The sequence below is a fragment of the Hippocampus bargibanti genome, linkage group LG01 (genome assembly GCF_051943395.1).
Source record: "Hippocampus bargibanti isolate YZ-2025 linkage group LG01, ASM5194339v1, whole genome shotgun sequence".
In the NCBI taxonomy this organism is placed as follows: Eukaryota; Metazoa; Chordata; class Actinopteri; order Syngnathiformes; family Syngnathidae; genus Hippocampus; species Hippocampus bargibanti.
The window spans coordinates 4546483-4572001 of NC_142734.1; the positions used below are offsets into that span (position 1 = coordinate 4546483).

The 25519-nt window shown below is 41.0% G+C and overlaps 4 protein-coding genes across 6 annotated transcripts in view; all 4 read right to left on the reverse strand.

The window, feature by feature from the left end:
* Positions 1 to 5409, reverse strand: part of LOC148902797 (synaptotagmin-2-like) — an 81909-nt gene extending 76500 nt beyond the window's left edge. For both annotated transcript variants that reach the window (XM_088991173.1, XM_088991154.1), the window contains exons 1-2: positions 5277 to 5409; positions 5128 to 5191 (exon numbers count right to left, since the gene is read on the reverse strand). The gene's annotated coding sequence lies outside the window, so the exon portion shown is untranslated. The remainder of the gene's footprint in view (positions 1 to 5127; positions 5192 to 5276) is intronic.
* Positions 5410 to 7284: 1875 nt separating this feature from the next.
* oard1 (O-acyl-ADP-ribose deacylase 1) lies at positions 7285 to 10881 on the reverse strand. The gene is made up of 5 exons (XM_088991107.1): positions 10307 to 10881; positions 10039 to 10204; positions 9863 to 9921; positions 9670 to 9782; positions 7285 to 8868 (listed from the first exon to the last, which is right to left on the reverse strand). Exons 1-5 carry the CDS (start codon positions 10331 to 10333, stop codon positions 8721 to 8723), a joined length of 513 nt encoding a protein of 170 aa, XP_088847233.1. The 5' UTR covers positions 10334 to 10881; the 3' UTR covers positions 7285 to 8720.
* A 1151-nt stretch (positions 10882 to 12032) lies between these two features.
* On the reverse strand, positions 12033 to 15689 carry guca1b (guanylate cyclase activator 1B). Its single transcript, XM_088991095.1, has 4 exons — positions 13862 to 15689; positions 13632 to 13781; positions 13432 to 13546; positions 12033 to 12563 (listed from the first exon to the last, which is right to left on the reverse strand). The coding sequence occupies exons 1-4, from the start codon at positions 14066 to 14068 to the stop codon at positions 12439 to 12441; spliced, it is 597 nt and encodes a 198-aa protein (XP_088847221.1). The 5' UTR covers positions 14069 to 15689; the 3' UTR covers positions 12033 to 12438.
* A 628-nt stretch (positions 15690 to 16317) lies between these two features.
* Positions 16318 to 24978, reverse strand: LOC148902800 (serine/threonine-protein phosphatase 4 regulatory subunit 2-like). Of its 2 annotated transcripts, none has more exons than XM_088991082.1 (9): positions 24861 to 24978; positions 21411 to 21492; positions 21091 to 21261; positions 20763 to 20856; positions 20656 to 20693; positions 20501 to 20569; positions 20238 to 20384; positions 19042 to 19319; positions 16318 to 17717 (listed from the first exon to the last, which is right to left on the reverse strand). In XM_088991082.1, the coding sequence occupies exons 3-9, from the start codon at positions 21228 to 21230 to the stop codon at positions 17431 to 17433; spliced, it is 1053 nt and encodes a 350-aa protein (XP_088847208.1). In that variant the 5' UTR covers positions 21231 to 21261; positions 21411 to 21492; positions 24861 to 24978; the 3' UTR covers positions 16318 to 17430. The 2 variants fall into 2 exon arrangements, with proteins under 2 accessions (XP_088847208.1, XP_088847201.1); XM_088991075.1 differs by lacking the exon at positions 24861 to 24978 and adding an exon at positions 22012 to 22291.
* Positions 24979 to 25519: the final 541 nt, after the last annotated feature.

The window sequence follows — 25519 nt, forward strand, 5'->3', positions numbered from 1 at the left end:
ATAAGTATGGAGGACACTAATAAAGGCTTAACTCATTCACTGCCATTCACAAATGTATTCTGGAATTGAAAAGATGATATGGAGCGCCATTCCCTATTTGTTCGGGTTTTGTTTTGAGTTACATTTACCTTTATTTGTCTTGCAGTGGAGAAATTTACATTTCACAGGCGGGAAAGTGATGAAAGGAAGATGAAAGGAAAGAAAGAAGTAGAAAAAGGCTTATAAATTGCTGTAAAGGCTTATAAATACAGTAAAGTCTCGTTATATCGATATTCAAGGGAGTCCGAAAAAATATCGATATAACCGGGACTATCGATATATCCGACCCTGTTTGCATGTAATTTTCTCCGTGCGTGCATAGAAATAGTATCGATATAACCGGGACTATCGATATATCCGATATCGATATAACGAGACTTTACTGTATATAATATTACACAAAGACACAGAGAGTTATTCATTCTTAAGCACTTTCTGAACCTCCTTTGTTACATGAAGCAGTTCTAGATGAAAGAGGAGAGGATAAAAGCGTCCTTTTCACCAGTGGATCAGGGACGTCATGGTGGAATATGCACGTCTACTACAAGCTAAATGTTGAAAGAAAACACGAAGTTTTTTTTAAATGCTTGGTTGCCGATAAAGCGCTGGCCATGGCATCTGGCAAAGTTTTTTCCTTTTCCACAAGGGGGCAGCAATCGCTTTTTCCATGTTAGCTCTTTGTTACAACTTCAGTTGTTGTTAAAGCGCTATATAAACCAATATGTGTGTTGCATTGTATTTTGGACAGCTGTCCTCATTTCAAGCTCATATAACTCCAGATGCATCCCTAATGACGTCACGGAGGGAACGCCCCTGACCGAGAAAGTGACACACAATGCATTTTGTGTACTTTTTTTCATCTAAAAACACCATGTTGACCGCAAAATTAGAAGGGAAACTGCATAAATAACCCGATGGTGAAACGTTGTGTTTCGCAGCCAATTGCAGTGACACGCATAATGAAAGTGTAAGTTGACACAAATTCCCAGCGGACAAATCAGCCCATTTCCAACGGAGCTTGTGCGCCATCTTGTGCATTCTCTGGGCGCTACATTGGAGTCCAGACGGTTTGAATTGATCTGGAAGGACTTCTTTAATCGATTGCAAACATTTATGCTTTCCTCTTCAGAACTATTTGAATCATATTCATAACTGGATGAGTAACAAGAAAGCATCTTCTCCGAATCTGAACTCTCTGAAGCCATTGTTTTGATTCTGGAGCAAGGCAGTGTGTGATCAATAGTGACGTCACGGACAAAGGGGCGGGAATTTCTGAATCTCCCCAGTTTTCGAGCTCATTTTGTGGCAGTTTTGGGACACTTTACGTCATTTTTATGGGTGTTTTGCATTTGACTAAAAATATCAGCATGCGTGCTTTGGGTATTTTAGATTTAGATAAAACATTTTCTGATGTCATTTAGGAAACAAAAAATGGTGTCGGTTGTCCTTTAAATGTCTGCTGAATCGGTAGCGCCTGGAAAAGGAGGTGGGCAGGGTGCGGAGGGTCCAGTAGGATTTTCCGTGCTATTTTCTTGGTTCTGTGCAAGTCCTTTGTGAGCAAGCCATTCAGGAATAGTGCCTAGTTACAAATAGTTACAAATGACCATTTTTTTTTTCCCTTACTTCGTACAATCCCGCGTGAGACGACAAGGGCGATGGATCATTATTTCCAATTTGCTACACCGAGTTCACCCTTGAAAATGTCAAACCGATGGAATACAAACGGCAACTTTCAAAGGGTTCATGTTGTTTGCAAGGCGGTTGGAGCGCATTCAATAAATTGCTCGTCCGTGTTTGCATAGATGTCACCTCTGGAACAAAAGCAAACTGTGAGACAGATGTTGCTAATGGGAAAAACACGGCTGGGGGAAGGTGGGATCATTCGCATGATATTAGGTGAAATTGTTACACGCTTACATAATCCAGGGGAGGGGGAGTGTGCGCTACTCCCTTCTTACTGTATGACAAAGCGCTAAGTGGCTTTTCTGGAACGAAAGTAGGAAAAAAAAGAAAGTGGGTTGATCAGTGCTGCTCCTTTTGAAAAGAACCCGAACCAAAGCTTTTGGTGAGATTCCTGCAGCAGGGAGCCCAACACGCTGCGCATCTGTACTGCTGCTGCAGGGGTCTCTTCAGTGCATGGAACCGGATGGCGAGCAGAGAACGCAGCGGGGGCTGGGCACCGCAATGTGCTGCAGTGCTCTGAGCTCCGAGATGTACATCCACTCTCTGCTCTGCCTTTCAACATGTCTCCGACTCTCTCGCTACCTCTCGCATCGATTCGCTTTCCCGTGTCTTGCGTCTCTCTTGTCTCACGACACGTTACGTTCTTTGCTTGATTTCTAATATTTCCTCAAGACTTGAAGATGCATCTTTTTTCAGTCTTCTGATATTCCTATATGCATAGAATACTTTGTTTTTATCTTTTTACACACACACACACACACACACACACACACACACACACACACACACACACACACACACACACACACACACACACACACACACACCCGTCCCGGCTTTCTATTTTGCTGCTGTAGATTGAAAATTTCCCCATTGTGGGACGATTAAAGGCTTTCTGATTTTGATTCAATTCTGCCTTTAAAGGACAACCGACGTCTTTGGACAAGTTGTGTCCATAATTTGTAAAATGGCTTCAAATGACTTCTATTGAGCGTATTTTACAAAGATTCCACCGCATATAGCTATATTTTACGTTTTAAGACTTGCGCTGAATATTCAGGAAGTCTTGTTTTTGAGTTGGTGACGAGTCCGTACGTGACGTCACTGAAGGAACGGCCCTGACTGAAAAAAAGACACATTGTAGCAGTCCTTCCATCACGTCAATGTATTTTGCTGTACTTGTTTGGTCTGAAAACCTCGTGTTGCACCAAAAAGCCGCCAGAAGAGGGCGACCAAGCTCCATGGAAGAAATTTATCAGCCTGTGGAAACGGGCTGATTAATTCCTCACAGGAGCTCGGACGCCATTTTCTGCCTCTTTTTGGGTGATACATTTCCCCCAATGTTGCCTCAAAATGGCACGGAATAAATTTAATCGATTGCAAACATGTATGCTTTCCTCTTCAGAACTATTTGAATCGTATTCATAATTGGATGTGTAACAAGAAAGCATCTTCCCCGAATCTGAAGCCATTGTTTTGATTCTCCAGCAATGCAAGACATCTTGGCGTGACGTCATGAACTGGGGGCGGGACTTTCTGAAAATGCCCAATTTGCAGCTCAATTTTTTGCAGATTTTGGACACTTTAAGTCATTGTTAGCAGGATACCTCCGCACAACATTGTATCATTCAATTAGCATTAAAAGAAACACATATATATATATATATATATATATATATATATATATAGAGAGAGAGAGAGAGAGAGAGAGAGAGAGAGAGAGAGAGAGAGAGAGAGAGAGAGAGAGAGAGAGAGAGAGAGAGAGAGAGAGAGAGAGAGAGAGAGAGAGAGAGAGAGAGAGAGAGAGAGAGAGAGAGAGAGAGAGATATCTATCCAGCACACTAGCCTACACACTAGCTAGCGACAGTGGATAACACACTGGAATTCAAGTGACAATGACAAAAACCTGGCACTGGAGTGGACAACCAAAATATATAGTATACCCCCTTTTTTCCACGCTGTAAAACAAAAAAAGGGGTTTGCATTTCAAACTGTAACTCATCCCACTGACTTCAAGCTGACCTCCCCATCATTTTACAGGATACCCCAGCCCACGTCGCACAGTCTGGGACAGAATCTTTTAAACATAGACTCCCCTCCTGACACGTCGCCACATCTTCTCAAGCATAAAGCAACGATTGATGTACCTGCAGTTGTCAATTCAATGAGAGCTGCAGTCATTACGTGTCTGATAATTTTGCACGCAGCAGCTCGTGCTACAAATTACAGCTAGCCGTAACGTTTTATGCCGTGCCAGTGAAGTTGTATTTTCTACACAATCGCGTGGATAATGGTCGAAGGGTCAGAGCGAAAATATTTTGGAACATTCAGTGCTAAATAAGACAAGCAAAAACAATCCAGGGGGTTTTCAAGATTGCTGCGCCAATGCAAGACACGTTACATGCTGATGTGTGACCTAAAAGGAGGGCATGAATAATTAAATGTTTTGTCCACGTAAAAGATGGATGTGTGAAGCTAACTGGATTCCAGAGCAGAAGAAAAATGCAAAGGTCACATATTAAGCAAGTGTTCTCCTGATTTCAACGCTGAAAGCTATTCAAGATTTTTTTTTAGCAACTGCTCATTACTGTAAGATCTGTCCATGGTGCTGAAATGTGGTTCGCTTGCTTCATTTGCTGCTGACATCATGCACAAGGTTTTTTTTTTAATCCTACATTTCCCATTGTACTCTTGAAGGAACATCTCCTAAATACACAAAGTCTATCCGTTTTTTTTCTTTTCCAACAGGACATTTTATTGTTTCTAAGAGATCACACAGTGCCCACTGCTGGATGGTGTCAACTCTTCAAGACAGGCATATTCCTGACAAACCATGAAGGTCAGACATCTACAGAGAGGAGATAAACACACCCAAAAATACCTCTAAATAAATCTAAAAGTCATCCCCGGGTGTCAATAAAATTGTATGTTCCTATCTTGACGATTCATATGTTTTTGTAGCACTGAAATCGGTAACATAAGCAACCTCATTTATCCACCAGGAGAACACACAGGGTGACGGTATCGTGTTGGGCTTTGCTGCAATCCCAAGAAGGCTTTAAACACACGCACGCGCACGAAAGCTGGTTTCAGTACCCATCCCTCTAACAGCAATGATGAGGCAAGCAGCTGCGCTCCGGATAGAAGGAGAATACTGCAGCACTAGAGAACCGTGTGCACAAAAACTTGCCTAGAAGCATCGGGGAGTCCTACACTTCCCTTCCACCCCCCCACCACAACCAAACACACACGCTTGCCTCTCCCCCTGCTTCTGGGCAATGACTTTGGTCTGAAAATGGTTCTTACACACACTCATCCAAATTGAATCAGAGAAGCAAGTTTCAAAAGTCTGACAGTGTGCCGTCATGAAGAAAGAAAGAAAAAAAAATGAAGGCAGCTGCTTACCTTTTAATGTTGCTCGCTTTCAGCCCGGACAACGGAGTTCTTCTCCACAGAAAACAGCAAGACACTTTGAGATAGAGAGAAAAACAGTCAATGTCCACCTTTTTTTTCTCTTATGTCCACTTTGATAGAATGAGTCTTTAAAGACACACCTTTGCTCCACCCTGCTTTTAACCACACACACACACACATACACACACAGTGTACCCCAACACCGGAGTATCCCAATTGATAAAGATCTGCTCAGGGTAAGGATACAAACTACTCACACGCTGCAGTTTTTTTTTTTTTCTTTCTCTTGCCCACTCGCTCAGCTGAACCCCCCCCCCCTTTTTGCTGTCTTCGCCTGCACTGTCTCCTGATTGGCCAAAGCTGCTCTTCAATAACATAAGCTCTGTTCATTAGTTGGAAAAGGGCACCTCCCGCCCAATTCACCCCCTCCCCCCTTGCCTTTTTCCCTTCGAGCATGTGGAGAATAATGCTGAGCTCTACAATTTTATGCGCATAGAGCACAGAAAAAAAAGGAATGGAGGACAAGCAGGGGCGGAGGGGAGGCAAAACGGTGGGACTGACAGGAGTGGTGGGTGGCAAAATGGAGGCTGAATGAGTGGGCTACGACGGGACAAGCCAATGTAGCGTACGGGACAAAGAGGCGGTCGAGTTGGATGTCGAACGGTACCAGCCGCAGCATGTGGAGGGAGATTTCCCAGGGCTCACTGCAGCTATCAACTCTGCTGCAGTGTGCAGCCTGATTGCCAGGCGGGCGGGGGTGGACGTTCCGTGTGCGCTCACGGGGTGGGGGAGGTCGGCTGCAGTCAAGCCGAAAGAGTCATCCAGTAAGCGTGGTTGTCTACGGCAGTGGTTTTCAACCTTTTTTTTTGACCCAGGGCATGTTTTTTACATTGGAAAAAATTTGCGGCACAATGTTATAAAATGACAATCTAAGCATTATATTTAAAACTCATTCGCTGCCAGACGTGCAAAAATGTGTCCACTCCAGTGCCAGGGTTTTTGTCATTGTCAGAATATTGAGTTTTAGGACTACAGAAACATTCAATAGAGCGTAAGAAACATTAGACTCTCTTCATTAATAATAATAAAACAAATGTTAATTTCTAAATTTACGTCATATTTTCAATTCCGGAATAAGTTCGTGAATGGCAGTGAATGAGTTCATTACAATATAATTTCTCAATTTATTTATACTCAGTCAGTGTGAAACTACTAGGTAACTAGCTTTTAGCGCTTTCTCATTTACCTTTGTGGTTTTTTTTTCATCAAGGTGGCCCGTTTCTCTGTAATGACACGCAAGCGAACAAAATAGTCTGTCGGCTTGTTTTGAAGCGACTGGGGTTTCGTTTGAAGCTGGCATTACCCCTTTCTATACTGACGGTACAAATGATTAGCCCCATAAATGTTTACTCGTAGAAAATAAAGGAGAGTAAGTTTCTTCCCAAATGTGCTGTTTGTACAAGTTAGTACCCCATCTTTCCGATGTGGCATTTTTCAGCTGTCAACACAAGATTGCATCACAATTACTCCAGGCCTCCGAGTGAGAGCAACCTACTTTGCTTGGTTTTATAACGTTTGTATGTTACTAAATATCCATAAAAATAGTTTCCTATGTTTGTATTCTGATGTATAAACTCTTCAGCTATTGTTCTATCTATAAAACTAATAGAAATAAGGGTTGAGATTTTATTTATGATCAATATTGTAAATATTGTATGAAAATATATATATTTCTGCATTTCTCTATTTATATGCCTTCCTTAGTAGCCATTTAAATGATTCATCATAAATATTTCTTCCAAAAACAAATTTTCGAATTGTGGTATCGAAAGGGTGAAGGTTCCTCAGCACTATGGCGCTGCTGGACAGCTTCTCGCCACACACCAGGCAAAACGGAGTTAAATATCGTCTCATCAGCGGTGAAAGTAGTAAATACATACGAAAGATAGCTTTCACCGTATTGCCTTGAGCTCACCGTCTTTGCTTTCTTTTTCCCACCGGGTCAGAATCTTGTACAGAGTCGAATTCGCCCCTTTTATAAAAATTCGCCTTGACTGTCATCACGACCTCTCACGTGCATCATTAAGTACAGGTATCTCGGAGGAACAACATAATCAGCTATGTGTTGCCACACGGACGAATATTTAATTACCCTCCCAGTCTTTACAGCAGGGACGCATAATATTTTCAGAAAATAATTACAAATGTTTTATAAAATTTTAAATTATATGGACACCGGATAATGACATTCTATTTTCAGAAAATGACTTTAAAATTATAAATTAAAAAAAGGACATTGGATAATTTGTCATGGCACACTCGCGTGTCGCGGCACAGTGGTTGAAAATTACTTGTCTACGGTAGGTTGAGACGTGGCTGGGTGGGCAGTGTGTTGAGCGCATAATATTTTCTCCCTCTGAATTATTGAAGATGCCCCCCAGCAGTGGGCGTGTCGCAGCCTTGAAAAGTCCCCAGACTTTTTTTTTCTCACAACCACACTTGTGCACGGTCCGCCCTTTTTCTTGACTCACATTTGGGACGACCATTGTGTCCCAGATCGAGCATAATGCTCAGGGAGATCAATAATGGATCATACTTCAACCATCTGCAGCAGCGACAATGAGCACTTAAATGATGCCTACACGGTCACGCGGATGAGGTATTTGTTCAATGAACAAAGGGAAAATCCTGGTTAATCAATGTGTAAATAAAGAGAAACCTGATACACGGCCCTGGAGCAGGATTTGTAGAAAAAGAAAACAACACTGGAGCACCAAGCTACTGCAGATATGAATGACACATTTCATGAGCACATCATTAGATACGGAGCTGTATATGGAAAAAAAGTTAGAGCTCCAATTCAGCGTGATTGATGTGAATTTTAACCTTACAGTCTACACTCTGCCTTTGAACTATAAAAGTTGAAACAAGTCCAAATTTCACTGTTTTCTATCCATTTTGTCACTCTCTCACTGTCGTCTGCCTGTCTCTTTAATGTCTAAATCGCCTCTCCTCAGTGCTGCGTTCTTGACCAATCACGTGGCTTTAACCGAAGACTGGGGGCGGGGAATAGAGGACAAAAAAAGTCGTCAGCCATTTTCTTTTTCGAGAACGGCTTCACTCTCTTTAACTGTAAACCCTACCCACCCTCACTGCTGCGTTCTTGACCAATCATGTGGCTTTAACGAAGACTGGGGGCGAGGAATAGAGGAATAAAAACAGTCGGCTGCCATTTTGTTGATAGAAGAACGGGCTCGTTCGCGAACGACACGTCACTCATTGAGACAGCTCCGTGTGTATCCCGAAAAAAATTCATATGCCAAAGTAAAATTTTGATAAATTTAACGTTTGTAAATCGAAAAGTTCGTAAGCCAAGGGGTTCGTAAACCGAGATATCACTGTATTAGTTTAAAAACATAGTGTGCGCTGATTCTTTTGATTTAGCATTCTATGAATCCCACAGGCTCACATACTTATTCCTCCCACTATAAAACAGCTCACTAACAGATGCTGAACTAATTTAATAGTGCAAAAAGGTGCACTTATCCTTTCATATCAGCGTACAGCAAAACCATTTCCATGAATCATCTGTATGTGCTCTCCTTCATCACCAAGGTCTCAGTTCTTACAGGGAGGCTGTAGACTGTGACTGAGATATTGACGGGCTCAAAGATCTCTTCCAGCATCTCTGAAACTCTTTCCCACTTCAGTCGATCAAGGCCACAGCCAATCCTGTCAAGGAGACACAAACATACTATTTTGCCAAAGAAAATATCATTAAATGGGAATTGTGATACAGACGCTCCCCAACTAACAAACATTCGAATTACGAAAAATGTTACATACGAACATTTTTGTGGGTACAATGTCGATAAAATGTTCGGACAGAGATGCAGTAAGTTATTTTTTGTAAGTTAAATTTTGTATTGCGCACCTTTTTCCGGACTCTTACGATTGGCTGCGTACTCTGCTTAACGCACACGGACATTTTGGAGATTTCAAGGGCTGGATGTTTACGCAACGGACACCAAGGCTGACCAATCAGCTATGCTGAAGTGTTGTCAACGACTTCAGGTCCCGATCGCTTACGATTGGCTGCGTAGAGTATGTGGGCGGGGAGGAAATCCTTCTTCCCAGTTGACGCTCCAGGAGGATGCGATGCATAACAAAAAGTAATGGCTGCTGGCACATAATTCAGTAATTACGTGCCAGCAGCTTCACTAATGGCTTAAAGCAAATCAAACTTGTGAAATTCCATGATGCCTGCTAAAATCTTAACCAAAATGTCATATTTTTGGATGTAAACCACAATAACCGTCATTATTCTTGACTTCAGATTTGAAAACTAGTTATTCATTCATTTGTTGTGCGCTCTATATTTAATATGTGGAGGGGAATAAACATTCTAATGGCTTCCCAAAATTCATCATGGCCCTCGAGAGGAAACCATAACTACAATGTGGCCGGCGGAAAAAAAAAAGACCCGTGATATATAACTTAGTATTGTTGTGGTGGTGGAGGGAGGATTCGAACCGAGGCATGGAAATTCGAGTGACTCCATTTTGGATACAGTGGGCTCTCATATCCTCCAGGCTCTGTCTCAGGTTGTCATAGGTAGGCTTTTGGCTCACCTTCTTCTTGGTGATCTAAAAATTGACATCAGGAAAATAGAAAAGCCCTCTAATTTGGAAGCATATACTTCTCCTTCCAACTATTTCATGCTTACCAAATAGTACACAAAACGTTTGCCTCTCTTCAGTACAGCACACTCTCCCACCATCTTATCTGGTTGGAGAAAGGAAAGAAAATGTTAAAAGGGGAGGGGGGTATCTTCTTACAAAACGACAAAAGCTGAGACAAATACTTACGGCCATTTCTTATATAAATACAAGCTTGACTCACTCTGCCCCTTTAGCTCCTCGACCCCTCGGAATTTTTGCTTGAACGTGACGGCGATGCCTGCCCCCATGCGGCAGTCCTCGCTTATGCAGTGGGCCAGAGCCTCGTCCGTGGGGCAGGAAAATAGATCCCCGGTGACATGATTTAGTCTCCATTTGCCGTCCACCAGCTAACCAGAGAGAGGTGACATTTCAGTTACAACTGCTGTCTTAAAAACAACAGTAATGCTCCGAAATGAGGTCACGTAAAACTTTTTTAACGTTTATTTTACCTGCGACATGGCTGGCTGAGAGGACATTTGGCAGTGAAACGTTGACGCTCTTGCAAAAGACAATGGAGGCAGCGCGTGACCTATTATTACTTAATTGTAGTGCAATCACTCGCCACAAAAGTACAACTTGTAGTAGTTCTTTAGCAGAGTGACATTCTAAATGGGGTTTTTAACGAACATTGTTTGCCACTTCAAATTACAATTCCATTGTATTTTCATTCGTTGGGAAGTCTCGTTTTATACCGTTCGATCTCGCGAGATTTAACACGTTTAACCGTGCGTTTTGAAAATCCCACTATTTGAACAGTAGTTTAGCTCAGGGGTTCACAAAAACCCGGTTCGAGAATCACATCGGACCTAAGTGTGATTTAACTACTGGGCCAACGCAAAGAAAATAAACGTGTCCCATTAAAATTAGTTATAATTTAATTCCGTTTTCTGTCTTATTTTAGAAATACAACCACTTCCGCTTTCATTGTGCGTTATTATATGGTCGAGCATACGACGAAACACAAAACATTTCCTGCAAATGGTGAACGAAACAAATAATTACAGAATCCGAAACGAACGTGGCATTTGTGGGAAAAGAAAGCGCAGTTTAAGTGATTTGACACACACACACACACACGCACGCACACGCACACACACACACACAAACACACACACACACACACACAAACACACAAACACACACACACACACACACACACAAACACACAAACACACACACACACACACACACACACACACTCCTGAAATAACATTTGCTCAAATTACATGTAAACATTTAAATGTTAATATTTCATGACATTAATTAATGTGAAGACACTCACCATGTTAACTCATTCACTCAAATGCCCGAATTTATTCGGGAATTAAAAAGCATGACGTGCAGCGCCATTTCCAAATTTGTTGGGGTTCTGTTTTTTTCTTGCTGGTGCAGATGAAGTGCTGGTCAGACCTCTGGTCATGTTTTTCTCTCCCACGAGGGGGCATCATTTGCTTTGGCCCAAGGGCTACTCATACATTGTTTTGCCTGCAGGCACCATGATTGTGACGCATGGTAAATATAACTTGTCAGCGACGCATCTAAGCAGTGGGGAGCTGTCAGCGCCTGCAAGGCCTTCTCTGCTGGCCTAAGAATATCTGAATCACAGACTAATGTGAATTATATTTTGTCCATGAATTCTTATTAAATAATTCTGCTGCTTCCAGGTGTGTGTTTTCATTATTAAGCATTCAACCAATCACATTTCAGCCATCATTTGTTACCAGAGTCAGAAATCTACGTGGACGCCTTCACAATCAGTTCTGCAGGTTCTGGAGCATAAAAATCAATGGCAATGAAACTGTTGCTTTAACCATTCAGCGTTCGAGTTGGCGACCCAAGACCGACTCAAAGGCGCTGGAAACGTCAGTTTTCACAAATTATGATTGGCTAGTATCACTGTCGTGATATTATTGGATAGTATCACTAGCTCATATTGGCCCGAGCTAGCACACTGTATCTGTCGCAAGCAATTTTGTGTTGATTTAATAGCGATTTGGTCAACCTACAATAGCTGAAGGAGAAGAAATGGATTTGGTTGCAAATATACTGTTAAAGCTATTTTCAAGACGGACTTTTCAAGACTAGATGAACATCATTAAGAAAGGTTGTACAGCTCCGAACACAGCAAATAATATTGCAATTGTATGAGGTTATCATGAAACCACACGTTGCTAGTAAAGATTTGAACAGTTTAATGACAGTATTTAAGCTTTTTCAAGTCAAAAGTTATTTCCTGGCCAACGACATCCTCTCGTGGACGTGTAGTAAATCACACCACACTCGCAGCTGTGGACTAATTCAGACATAGCACTACTGAAGGCCTAGGAGTGACCCAAACCGGTTCAATTGTAATATATATATTGTGCAATATTGTATTTGTATCCACTCTATATTCTATATACATATTATGTATTATATCTTCTCTCTTTATAACTTCATAAATGTAAAATTCACATGCGATACTCTGTCATACAGCAGCAGCATTGACATTAATGCAAGCACAGGGAGATGGAGTAGGATTAGCGTCATGTCACACTAACGCTCTGTGCATGTGACAGACTGACACTCCGCTGTCCAGCATTTAGAAGTTCACACTGCGTCTTCGCTCATTGATCCAATCTCCGGGGTTGACATCCATCTGCAGCATCTTCATCACCCACTTGTCTCTCCGTGCTCCATCGATAAACTCATCCAGGGAGAGTTCGCCTACCAGTGTGCAACAACCACATATACGTACACACAGGACATGAATCACGATAAGCGGCAAGCTTATCCCATTAATGCTCCTTTAAAAGGACAACCAACACCATTTTTTTGTTTCCTAACTAACATCACAAAACCGTTTTATAGTGTCTAAAATACCCAAAACACGCAAGCTGATATTTTTAGTCAAATGCAAAACACCAATAAAAATGGCTGAAAGTGTCCCAAAAGTACTTCAAAATGACCTCAGAAAGTTTAGAAGGTCCCGGATTCGAAGAAGATGCTTTCTTGTTACACATCCAGTTATGAATATGATTCAAATAATTCTATAGAGGAAAGCATACATGTTTGCAATCGATTAAAGAATTTATTCCGTGCCAATTTGAGGCAACATTGGGGGGAAATGTATCACCAAAAAAGAGGCAGAGAATGGCGACCGAGCTCCGTGTGAGGAATTAATCAGCCCATTTCCACAGGCTGATAAATTCCTTACATGAAGCTTTGTCGCCCTCTTCTGCCTCTTTTTGGTGCAACATGACGTTTTTAGACCAAACAAGTTCAGCAAAATACATTGACGTGATGGAAGGACTGCTACAATGTGTCTTTTTTTCGGTCGGGGCCGTTCCTTCAGTGACGTCACATACGGACTCGTCACCAACTCAAAAACAAGACTTCCAGAATATTCAGCGCGAGTCTTAAAACGTAAAATAGAGCTATATGCGGTGGAATCGTTGTAAAATACGCTCAGTAGAAGTCATTTGAAGCCATTTTACAAATTATGGACACCATTTGTCCGGAGTGCAAACACTGAGCTCTTAAATCAACCACACGGTGTTTCAAGATCTCCGAACATTGTCACAAACACACTCACCATCTCCATTTTCATCAACCAGCTCAAATATCCGATCCACTACTTGGTCTGGGGTCAAAAGATTGCAGTCTTCATCCAGCTCTCCATGACAGGCTTTCTTCAGTCGATAAATAGACTTGAGAGGGAACAGAACAGCATGCGATTACAAATTGCCTTATATTGTTTAATCAATCGATAATATCAATTAAAGCATGGATTACCTCCACAATTTCAAGAAGCTCTGTTTTATCAATGCAACCGCTGCCATCTTTATCATACATTTTGAACGTCCATTTCAATTTGTGCTCTAATTTACCCCGAAGGACCAAGTTTAAAGCTGCAACGTACTCAAGAAAGTCAATGGTGTTGTCCTGTGTACATGAAACAAAACATTTTAAAAAGACATTGATTTGATGTCTAATTTTCACGCGTAAAAGGGATTTGTACTTACACCGTTCCTATCAAAGGCCCGAAACATGCTTTCAATGTAATCTGAAGCCTCCTTGTTATCAGCGACTCCAAAAAAACTCTTGAACTCGTGCAGAAACAGTGTTCCGCTTGGGCATTCCACCACAAACTTTTTGTACCATTCCTGCAACTCCGCCACATCTATTTCTTTGTCTGGGTCGCTGTTGTTGTCGCTGAGGCGCTGGCCCATCGTGGAGAGATATTTCGCAGCACGCCGATGACGGCAAGAATTACATTACAGCATATGCTTTGGCCTGACGACTAATACGGTTTGTGAAGCTCTCAATTCAAATAATGTGAAATGACATCCCAGCTGCATCGGTGTAACTTTGTCTAGTGTGGAATCCCATCTGAATGACAGGATGATATAAATATTGTTATGGCCCTCAAGAGGAGATTACAAATGTTCACCTGTCAAAATCAATCAGTCATGAGAGGATTGTCATTTAGCAGTGCTTCATACCCGCATCGTTGCGACATCATGGAAAGATGTCATGGCAATATCAAATGAAAAAAAACAAATTAATTAAACAGTTAGATGTATTTAGTGATTTGTACTTTAAAGTTCTTGTCCATTTAACTTCACCGTTTTAGGATTTTTTTCCAAATCGCTGAATTTTCACATTTACCGTTCAAATACTAAGTAGAGACGAGCGGTGACGTCATTGATGACGCCAGTGCCCCACCAGCCATGAACCTCACCGCACGTCACTGCTGTAAATTAGATTTAGTTTTGCGTGCCTTTTTTTCCGGCCGAGCTCGCTTGCGAATGGCTACTTACTATGCTTCACGCACGCACACAGACACATTGGAGGTTTCAAGGGCTACATATTTACGCGACGGACACCAAGGCTGAGCAATCAGCGCCCTATGCTGAATTGTGGCCAACGAGTTCAGGCCCCGATCTGCAGAGCTCGCTGACAATTGGCTGCGTAGAGTATGTGGGCGGGGAGGAAATCCCTCTTCCCAGTTGACGCTCCAGGAGACGCGATACCGAATTACTTCTCCGTGCGGTGTTTTACTTAAACACACATTTCATCCAAAATATAGCACTGAAGCGACTTACGACCATATTTATGAACGAATCTCGTTCGTAAAGTGGGGGAGCGTCTGTATGTTAATGGAGCTTCTCTTCTCTTTAGTAATCTTTGCCAAGGTGAGGGCGGCTCTTTAGATCGGATGACTCACCCAGGTTTCACTTTGTCCATTAGCTGTGACCTTCATGTGTCTGCTTATTTCATTAGAGCACAGGTGTCAAAGTCAAGGCCCGCGGGCCAAATCCGGCCCGCCACATCGTTTTTTTCGGCCCGTGAAAGCAAATCAAACTTGTTAAATTCCATGATGATTGCTAAAATCTGAGCCAAAATTTCATATTTTTGGATGTCAACCATAATATAAGTCATTATTCTTGATTTCAGATTTGAAAACGAGTTATTCATTAATTTGCTGTGTGCTCTATATGTAATATTTGAAGGGATTTAAACATTCTAATGGATTCCCCAAATTCATAACGGCCCTCGAGAGGAAATCATAACTACAATGTGGCCAGCGGCAAAAAATGACTTTGACACCCCTGCATTAGAGCATCTACAGCTCTGCACAGGTCTGACAGAATAGTTTTCTCATCTTTCTAAAATTGCATGGACATGAACTATTTGGATGGGAAAGCCTGCATGTTTGTTGCCGCCTGTTAACAAATATAGTCTTACAACGATCTCTGAGAAAAGTACCGTATTTTCCAGTGTATAAGGCGCACCGGAGTATAAGACACACCCCCCAATGAATGGTGCACTTTCAAACTTTTCCATATATAAGGCGCACCTTCAATGAATGACAAAAGTTTCCCAAATATAATAAATATATACATATTTTCCATATATAAGGCACGCCACATTATAAGGTGCTACAGGAGAGGTTGGGGTTACACACTACTTCTACAGGGGGAAATGGAGTCTGTGGCTGCTGCAAGACCTGTTGTGGCTCAAATATGACTTCACATATAAGGCGCACCGGCGTATAAAGCGCGAGGTCATCTTTTGAAGAAAATCAAAGCTTTTAGGTGTGCCTTATACACCAGAGAATACGGTACTCTGAAGCAACTGAAATATCACAATATTGCATTACACATGTATTCGCCGTCCTATGGTGTTGAAAGCCATCCCATCGTTCCTATTCGTTTGCTGACAACAGCAATTGTGTTAATCTTAGCTTAGAAGTGTCAAGGCCATGGAGGATTTCAATCCACGGACCGTGAATCACACCTACAGGTATGTCAATCCTCCAGACAGCCATTACCTGAACCGGTTACCCTTACCAGTGTTTAGGTAAACATATTTAACTTCCTTGCGCAAAATGTAAATGTCTTCCATCCATGGCGTAAAAAAACAAATTTGAGGCATCATTATTATATTGTTTTCATGAATACAATGAAACAAGCTATCATTTTCCAGCTATTTTTACTTAGTGCCATGAACACACATGACAAAGTACATAAAACTCATTTACAGGCATGTAGTTATATAAAAATCTTGGGTTATAAAAAAAAGGAGGCATAGGTACAACCACGGTATTAGAGGGAAGAACGGTAGAGTCCTTTACTGTAATAATACATTTAATTTCTAAGCGCCTTTCAAAACTCTCAAGGTCACTTCACAGTCACAGGATCGTTCTTTCTGCGGGTGAGAAGCGGCAGCCACACGCGCCAGCTTTCACTCAACCCAGAATTAACTCAAATAGATAGAAAGCTAGCAAGCTAGCTAACAGATAGCTAATAGATAGCCAGCTGGACAGTTAGCTAACTAGCTAGACAGCCACATAGCTCATAAATAGCCAGCTACATAGCTAGCTAGCTAGACAGATAGCCAACGAGACAGTTAGCTAACTAGCCATATAGCTACTAAATAGACAGCTACATGGCTACATGTGCTAACAGATAGCAAATGGATACAAATAGATAGCCAGCTAGGTAGCTAGCTAATAGATAGCAAATATATAGCCATGTGACTGCTTTATTTCCTGTATAGGATAGTTGCCCATGTTTAGCACTTTGCTACAGCTTTAGCCGTTGTTAAAGCGCGATATAAATCAATATGTATTGTATTTTAAAGTCCATTTAATTGTCACTGACCACCAAGGAACAAGTGCTATATGCAATGTTAATAAAAAAAATCCTTCATCGAAAAGTTCAGTAAGGGGATTATTATTTAGTTGGAGGCAGACATTCTTCATGTGAAAACTATGCTTAGGCTAAAATAACTCAAACTACCAAAGTAACTTTTGTAAATGCAACAATGATTTGATTCAACTTACCGTTAGAAGACTTGGTCAGACATTAACATGGTGGGTGAGGACATAGAAAAAAACAGTCCATCGTAAAAAAAAAACTGTCCTTTTTAGTCCTTAAAAAACTAGTTGATAGTTGACCAACTAGCTGAAACAGTGTTTAAGTGTGAAACCAGCTGCTCATCATTCCTGATGCGGCAGCCTTCAGTTCCACCCGAAAACAGGATTACCTTTGGTGTGGTATCAGCGCTGTACTGTGTCAAGAGTCAGTTATGTTAACTGGCTCATTAATTCACTTTTCCCAGGCTTAGTTTCAGTCTTTGTACAGTTTAAATTGTCTGCATTGCCCCCTATTGACAAATCGGGTGGATTACCAGAGGAAGAGAGGACCAGTTTTATGCTGGACAGGCAGTCCCCATCACTGCCACTGTCCCCCATATTGCGCTCAGTGAGCGGATTCTCTTTCACACGTTGCTCCGAGTGATGAATGGTGATGTCACCGTGGCACTTCTCGGCTGATTCTTTTTCACATGCTTCTGCCTGTGCGCCTCTGTGCTCTGAGGAGGAAAATGAGGTGAAAAACGGTCAAACATTTTCAGTGTAAAATGGCTTTCTACTCCTTTTTGCTGATGTCAATTACAGAGAAAGGTACTGTTAAAGGACAACCGACACCATCTTTTGTTTCCTGACATTAGAAAAACGTTTTATAGCATCTAAAATACCCATACAGTGAGACCTCAACTTACAAACACCTCAACTTACAAACTTTTCGTCTTACAAACGTCAAATTTATGAAAATTAAACCTTATAATAAGCACTATTTTCATAATACACACCCACCACGGCTGGCGGAATGATCTTCAGCGGAAGCACACGACCGAACAGCACCAGAGGTTAAGTTACCAACAGTCCTTATGGAAGGTGACTCTCCTTCCATTACAGTCCTGTCCATTACAGTCATGTAATGCGCCTCTCTTTCTAAACAGCAATTCCCTTTGACCTTCGACCTCCAACGCCATTCCATCAAGCCATATATGACCATCACAAATGTAAATAAAGTGACTTTATGATACAATGCAGTGTAAAAGTTGAAAAGTATATTTTATGGAAACCCGGGAACGGATTATTTCCATTTTAATGGTTTCCTATGGGAAAATGTTTTTTGAGATACACACTTTTCGCCTTACACACTCTCTCTGGGAACCAATTAAGTTCGTAAGTTGAGGTCTCACTGTATTATGATATTTTTAGTCAAATGCAAAACACCAATAAAAATGACTTAAAGTGTCCAAAATCTGCAAAAAAAGTTTGTGACGTCACGCCAAGACATCTTGCATTGCTGGAGAATAAAAACAACAGTTATGAATATGATTCAAATAGTTCTGAAGAGGAAAGCATACATGTTTGCAATCGATTAAATAATTTATTTGTGCCATTTTGAGGCAACATTCGGGGGAAATCTCTCACCCAAAAAAAGAGGCAGAAAATGGCCACCTCCGTTTCCACAGGCTGATAAATTCTTTATATGGCGCTTGGACGCCCTCTTCTGGCAGCTTTTGGGTGCAACACGAGGTCCCCAGACCAAACAATACAGCAAAATACATTGACGTGATGGAAAGACGCTACAATGCGTCTTATTTACGGTCAGGAGGCGGTCCTTTTCTGACGTCACGTGAGGACTCATCACCAACTCAGAAACAAGACTTCCTGAATGTTCAGAGCGAGTCTTAAAATGTAAAATATAGCTATATGCGGTGGAATCTTATTAAAATACGCTTAGTAGAAGTCATTTGAAGTGATTTGACAAATTATGGACAAAACTTGTCCGGAGACGTCGGTTGTCCTTTAAAACTTTGAATGAGTTCCTGAAGGCAGTTTTACCTGGATCGTCGATCACCGGTTGTATTCGAGAAGATGGTTGACTTTTGTATACTTCATCGCAAGATTCTTCTAAAGCTCCAGCCTTCGCTGATAATCTTTCCATCCCAGTACACAAGGATTCCTTATTTTCACTTGCAATGGCAATCTTCTCCAACTTTTCATTGACCTTTAGCCTCTTTCTGTTGTGCTTGTCAACATCAGAATCCGCTTCCTCCTCAGTGTGTTTATTTTTTGTCCGGCTGGGAGTGATTTCACTTCCCAAGAGTGACGGGTCAGTGCTGGAAAAATAGAAAAAAACATTCATTAAAATTCATTCTTTACGTATCATAAGGCAATTCTACACTTAAAGGACAACTGACGTCTCCGGACAAGTTGTGTCCATAATTTCTAAAATGGCTTCAAATGACTTCCACTGGGCGTATTTTAATAAGATTCCACAGCATATAGCTATATTTTACGTTTAAAACTCGCTCTGAATATTCAGGAAGTCTTGTTTTTGAGTTGGTGACGAGTCCGTACGTGACGTCACTGAAGGAACGCCCCTGACCGATTGTAGCAGTCCTTCCATCACGTCAATGCTTGTTTGGTCTAAAAACCTCGTGTTGCACCAGAAAAAGCCAGAAGAGGCCGTCCAAGCTCCATTTTTGAGTTGGTGATGAGTCCGTACGTGACGTCATGAAAGGACCGCCCCCTGACCGAAAAAAGACACATTGTAGCAGAACTTCCATCACGTCAATGTATTTTGCTGCAAATCTTTTCCTATCTGATATCATGTCTGTCTTGCACGCAATTGTTGTAGTGATACTACATGTCTTGTTGGAAAAATCTGACAGTAATATTACCAAGCTCTGAGTTCCTCTAAGATTCACAGGTGGCCAGGTAGTCGAATGGTTAGCATGCCAACTTCACAGTAGAGTGGTTGAGAGTTCAAATCCCGCTCTGGCCTGCCTGTGTGGAGTTTGCACGTTCTCCCCGGGATCGCGTGGGTTTTCTCCGGGTCCTCCGGTTTCCTCCCACATTCCATGGAAGGTTGATTGAACCTTGGTGTGAATGTGAGTGTGAATAGTTGTTTGTCTGTGCCCTGCGATTGGCTGGGATAGGCTTTCAACACCCCCTGCGGCCCTCGTGAGGATTAAGCGGTCCAGAATATAAGATGAATGAATGAATGAATGAATGAATGAGACACTGTACCCCACCTGATGCACTGCTCTGCCTTCTCTTCAGTGGGTTTTGGCTCTGTGCTGACTTCACACTCAGGGAGGCCATTCAAAGAACACAGAGGTGACAATGACAGCTTTGGCCTGTTCAGCTGTTTTGGCATTCCTGGTCCGTTTATATTTCGACTGTAAAAGAATAACTTGTCAATTTCTTGCATCAGGAGCCTCAAAAAGATGCAAGTAACTAAGCGAGTCACTTGACGACATCTTCAAGTTATAGAAGTTTTAATAGTAGCTCCTACCCATCGGAGTGTACAGATGTGCCAGGAAACACTCCATTCATTCTGTTTGAATTAGATGAGCCATTGTTCCTGTTGAAAAACAGAAACGTACAAAAATGACAGTTAAGGATCAAATGCTCAGAACAAATATGTAGTACGACAGCTGTTGTACTTACTCAGATATAGGGTACACACAGCTGACTACCATTACATTCTGTATGGCAGACAAAAGAGGATCAATATTTCACACAATCTTAACATCACTTAATAGTAAATTGCCAACCTTTTCTATACCCCTGAGAAACTTATCTGTTCCTGTATAGTTCCTCTTGGGATCAGTGAGCAGCTCACACAGACGTTGAATGGTGAATGGGATTCTGGGAATGTTACCAAGACATATGTTTAGATGCAATCATGGGCAAGTTTCAGCCTGACACAATCTTTAATGATCTGATTCAAACTGATCCAAGTCTGGTTAAGATGTTGAATTTGTGTGTGGGCACACAGCATACACTTGCATCATTTTCAAAATCACATTTCAACTATTAAGATAATAATTATAAAGGTAAACAGTGTTAGAGGGAGAATATTATATACTTTTTTCTACCAACCCATTATAGCTGTCAACTATTTTTAATATCCTCTTCTTCATATCTTCAAAAGGAATGTGCTCTACATTGGGATTGTGCGTGCCTCTTTGCTCAGGTGTCGATGACTGAAAATCATCTATGACATTCTCCAACTTAAACATGAAGTAGGATTTGAATTGTGACCAGGGGATCCTAGGAGAGATCAGATATTTGATCACATCAAATCTGCAGAAGAATTATCACAAACAATGTATATACCACTGAGACTCGATGACAATTGCCTGTAGGTTATGTTATGGAATTGACAGTAAATATGTATATAAATAAATAAACACACTCACGTTGCTTCTCCCGTCTTGGCAACATGACAAAGGTATTGCTCCAATACTGAACTTGTATCCCTTTTCGTTTTCTTCTCAAAATCTGTCAACAACGACATTGCTAACTTTGTCAATGAGTGACCAGAATTAAAACACAAAATAAGATAGCTAATCATTTCAATGCAAGACGACAAAGACGACTCAAGAAAGGTTAGCGATAAATATAAGATCTAAATATTTTTTGTTTGTTTGAGTCTGACTTTGTGAAAGACGAGCAGTCAAAAACAACACGCAAGTACGCACGATGAACGCCGCACCATAAACATCAGATTACGTCAATTATTTAAAAAAAAATAGCTGTTCAGTTGAAAGCTTTTGTAGAGTACAACGTTTATTAAATATTCCACTTTTGCCTAGCATTTGCATAATTATTTGATATCGATTCCCCAATGAATGAATTTATGTATGGAAACTGCACAGCTTGCAAACTTGCTAGGTTGCAAGCTAAGTTTCGACCACGTATTTAGCAACCATTAGCAGTTCCACTTTGTGCAAAAAGTATCATGTCAAAATTCCTCACAAATACAGCATTGTTATTTTTAGTAACTGTAAAAAAAATTGCCTTGAAACGCTTGCAGTAACACTTCGGTGTCCATCGTTGCCTCCGGAAACCGAAGGAAATGCTGCGCTTGCTAGTTAGCAATAACGGACAGCAACATAACAAAGCTGGCCCGATTTAAAACTACGCATGCCTGGTGTGACGTCATGCGTTTACGGAAGAAGGGTTTCATACGGACGGGATGTTTGAAAACTATCAAACGGAATGTACAAGAGTAATTACTACGCATGCCTACTGTGCACGTCAGGCGTCGACAATCTCTAGTTTGCACATTTATACAGAAAGCGTCATAGTTTTTTTGATTGGTGTTGTCGTGAGGATACACGGAAGTAGCGAATGATGAGTCACGACGCTACGATGCGCGTGTTACCGAGAAGCTGCGGCGGAAAATGCATCTCAACACGGCTGCGTGATTTTTGGACAAAGCCACCAGAGTATTTCGTCTAAAACAACAAGTTTTACTGCGAGAATCCTGTTCACCTTTTGCTATCTTGCCTATAGAAACACTAAAACCCCACTTATGTCAACATCCACTTGTCATTTCAGATCAAATTACATGTTGAATCACGAGAAGAGTTAACATACACCTGTTACATGTACAGGTGCTGTTGACTAATTTGTCATGTGATTGCGAAATCCATGCGGGTTGTTTGATTGGCAGCACACCAGAATGCAAGACATGGTGCACATAAATGTTATTTGAAAATGAAAAGTGGAGTTTTTTTTCTTCTTTACAAGAGTCGCCTATTTAAATAAGTATCACTTTTGTCTGTTCTCCACCAGGAGCGAGAACAACTGAATTTAACTCCAATCTGAAGAAGTCTACATTTTAGAGCCCTCGGGGAAAATAATGGACGGGGAGTCCTCAAGGGCTCCCCGTCCATGTTTTCCAGCTCTCCCAGGACCAACACATTCAAATAAAAAGGATTGTTCTAATGCTGCTTCATATCTGATTGATGAGCTGATTACCCAAATAATGTGTGTTGCTGCCAGGTAAAATGGTACAAATTACAATACCCAGTGCGAATATATAATTTCAACTACTGTGACAACCCTCGAAAATCCCTCGTTTTAATGTATTCTACTTGCTGATATTCTAAATGGTGAAGTGTAAACTTGTTTTAAAGAATGTGGGTACCATTAGAACAGCTTTCCCTCAACAAAGACGAATGAAAGATGTGTCGTGTTCCTTGTTTTTGTGTCAATTTCTAAAGTAAACCAATTATTTTTAACAACGTAACATACGCACATTCGTCCATGTTCAAACCATCACAACCTGGCCTCTAGCGCTTTCTCTCGTTTCTATTTAGAATTGTATTTTATTTGTTGTACAGTGAGACCTCAACTTATGAACTTAATTGGTTCCCAGACAGAGTGTGTAAGGCGAAAAGTGTGTATCGCAAAAAAAAATCCCATAGGAAACCATTAAAATGGGAATAATCAGTTCCTGGGTTTCCATAAAATATAGTTTTTAACTAAATAAGCCTTAAAATTACACAAAACATACCTTATTCTATGTAGAATAAATGTATTATTGTATTGCAATGAAAGAAATACACTGCATTGTCTCATTAAGTCACAAAGAGAGGCACATTACATGAGGACTGTAATTAAAGAAATAAATTGTGCTGTAAAATAAAGTTTTTCTTCAACTTCTTCGATTGCCCGAGACTGTCGCTTTGAGAGCACGGAAACACCTTTTGCAACAGACGCACCTTTGATGGCTTCTGTGTTCCGGAGAATGGGAGCAATGGTTGACTTAGCATAGCCGTGCTTCTTCTCAACGACAGTGATTTTATTTTGTGTCTTCCTGGGCTGAACACGAGCCTGTGGTGGGTTTTTTCGGCCCCATCATAGCAAAATTATCAACAAAAAGCTGCAAGTAGGCGATCGACGTGTGCATTCAATGAGAGGGGGTGTGCAAAGTAGCGCCGGCTGGAGCGCTGTTCGGTCGCGTGCTTCCGCCGAAGATCACTCCGCCAGCCGTGGTGGGTGTGTATTATGAAAATTGTGCTTATTATAAGGTTTAATTTTCATAAATTAGAGGTTCTTAAAACAAAAAGTTTGTAAGATAAGGTGTTTGTAAGTTGAGGTCTCACTGTATTCTATTTTGGGATGGTATTTTAGTTATTATTTACAACATCATCATCCAAGGAGATTCCTGTCTAACATTGTCTATCAGACTGTCCATCACAATAGCGAATAAAAAGAGCTGACCCCAGCTAAAGAACCTATGTGTTTATTGCAAACTGGTTGCACATACGCAGTTGACCTTTCACTTCAACATTTTGACCTTTGTATCTGTTGATCTAGGAGGGTGCCTTGTGTTTGTCAGCAAACAATATTAGCATCTGAGGTGTGTGCGTGCGCGTGTGTTTTCAGTTAAAAAATTAACCTGCTAAAACTGTGTAAATGCACTTGGATTAGTTTATTTTAGCCAAGTTAAAGAGGGTGAATGTCGCCATGTTGTGGCTTTTTAGCTGCCATTTAAACTGCCATTTTGATAGTTCTGTTGGAGGCATGTTAAATAAATGAACTGTAAGATATGTTGTTTACCAAACATCTAATACAGAATATTTAAAACAAACTGGAATACTCTGAATGGCCTGGGTATCATGACAATTTGCAGATTAAAATGCTAATACAAGAGGTGTATCAAATATTCTGCTTGAACAGCAGAATATAGCAAACGTCACTTTAGTCAATCACTAAAACAGTGTATCAGAACAAGTCATCGATTGTGTTTGTTAATGAGAACTAACATATTGCAACCATCACTTGGTGTGGTGTACACACCTTACCAAGTCCAAAACAATATCGTTTGAAAACACTACAAAAATAAAGCATCTTACCCAGTGATTTTCAACCACTGTGCCGGGACACACTCGTGTGCCGTGAGAGATCGTGAGAAATTATCCAATATCACCTTTTTAAAAAATTACAAAACATGTATTAATTATTTTCTGCAACTATGACGTCAGTCATGTGTCGGGTGTCCATGCTGTAAAGACTGGAAGGGTAATTTAATATTCGTCCGTGTGGCAACACGGACGAATATTAAATTGCCTCTTTCCTTCGATAAACTTAATGATCCACGTGATAGGTCATGGTGAGAGACATTGATATGTTTTTAATAAGGGCAACTGCAAACTCTGAATTGGGCTCTCTACGAGATTCTGACCCGGATGAAGGGACGTAGTTGTGTTCATCTAAACAGGCCCAGGTTTCACACTGATTGAGTATAAATACATTGAGAAATTATATTGTAATTAAATATACTCTTCACAATGTCATTTTATAAAATTTGTGGTTGGTGGTGTGCCGCAATTTTTTTCCAATGTAAAAAACGTGCCGTGCTTCAAAAAAGGCTGAAAAACACTGCTCTGATTCAATCAATAGTGAACAACTCAGACCTCCTTTAAAACTCAAAGTTTAAAAATATATTACGTCGCTTAATTGTTGACTCATACTATAATCCTCATGTACAACGAAACAATACAAATTTACAGGG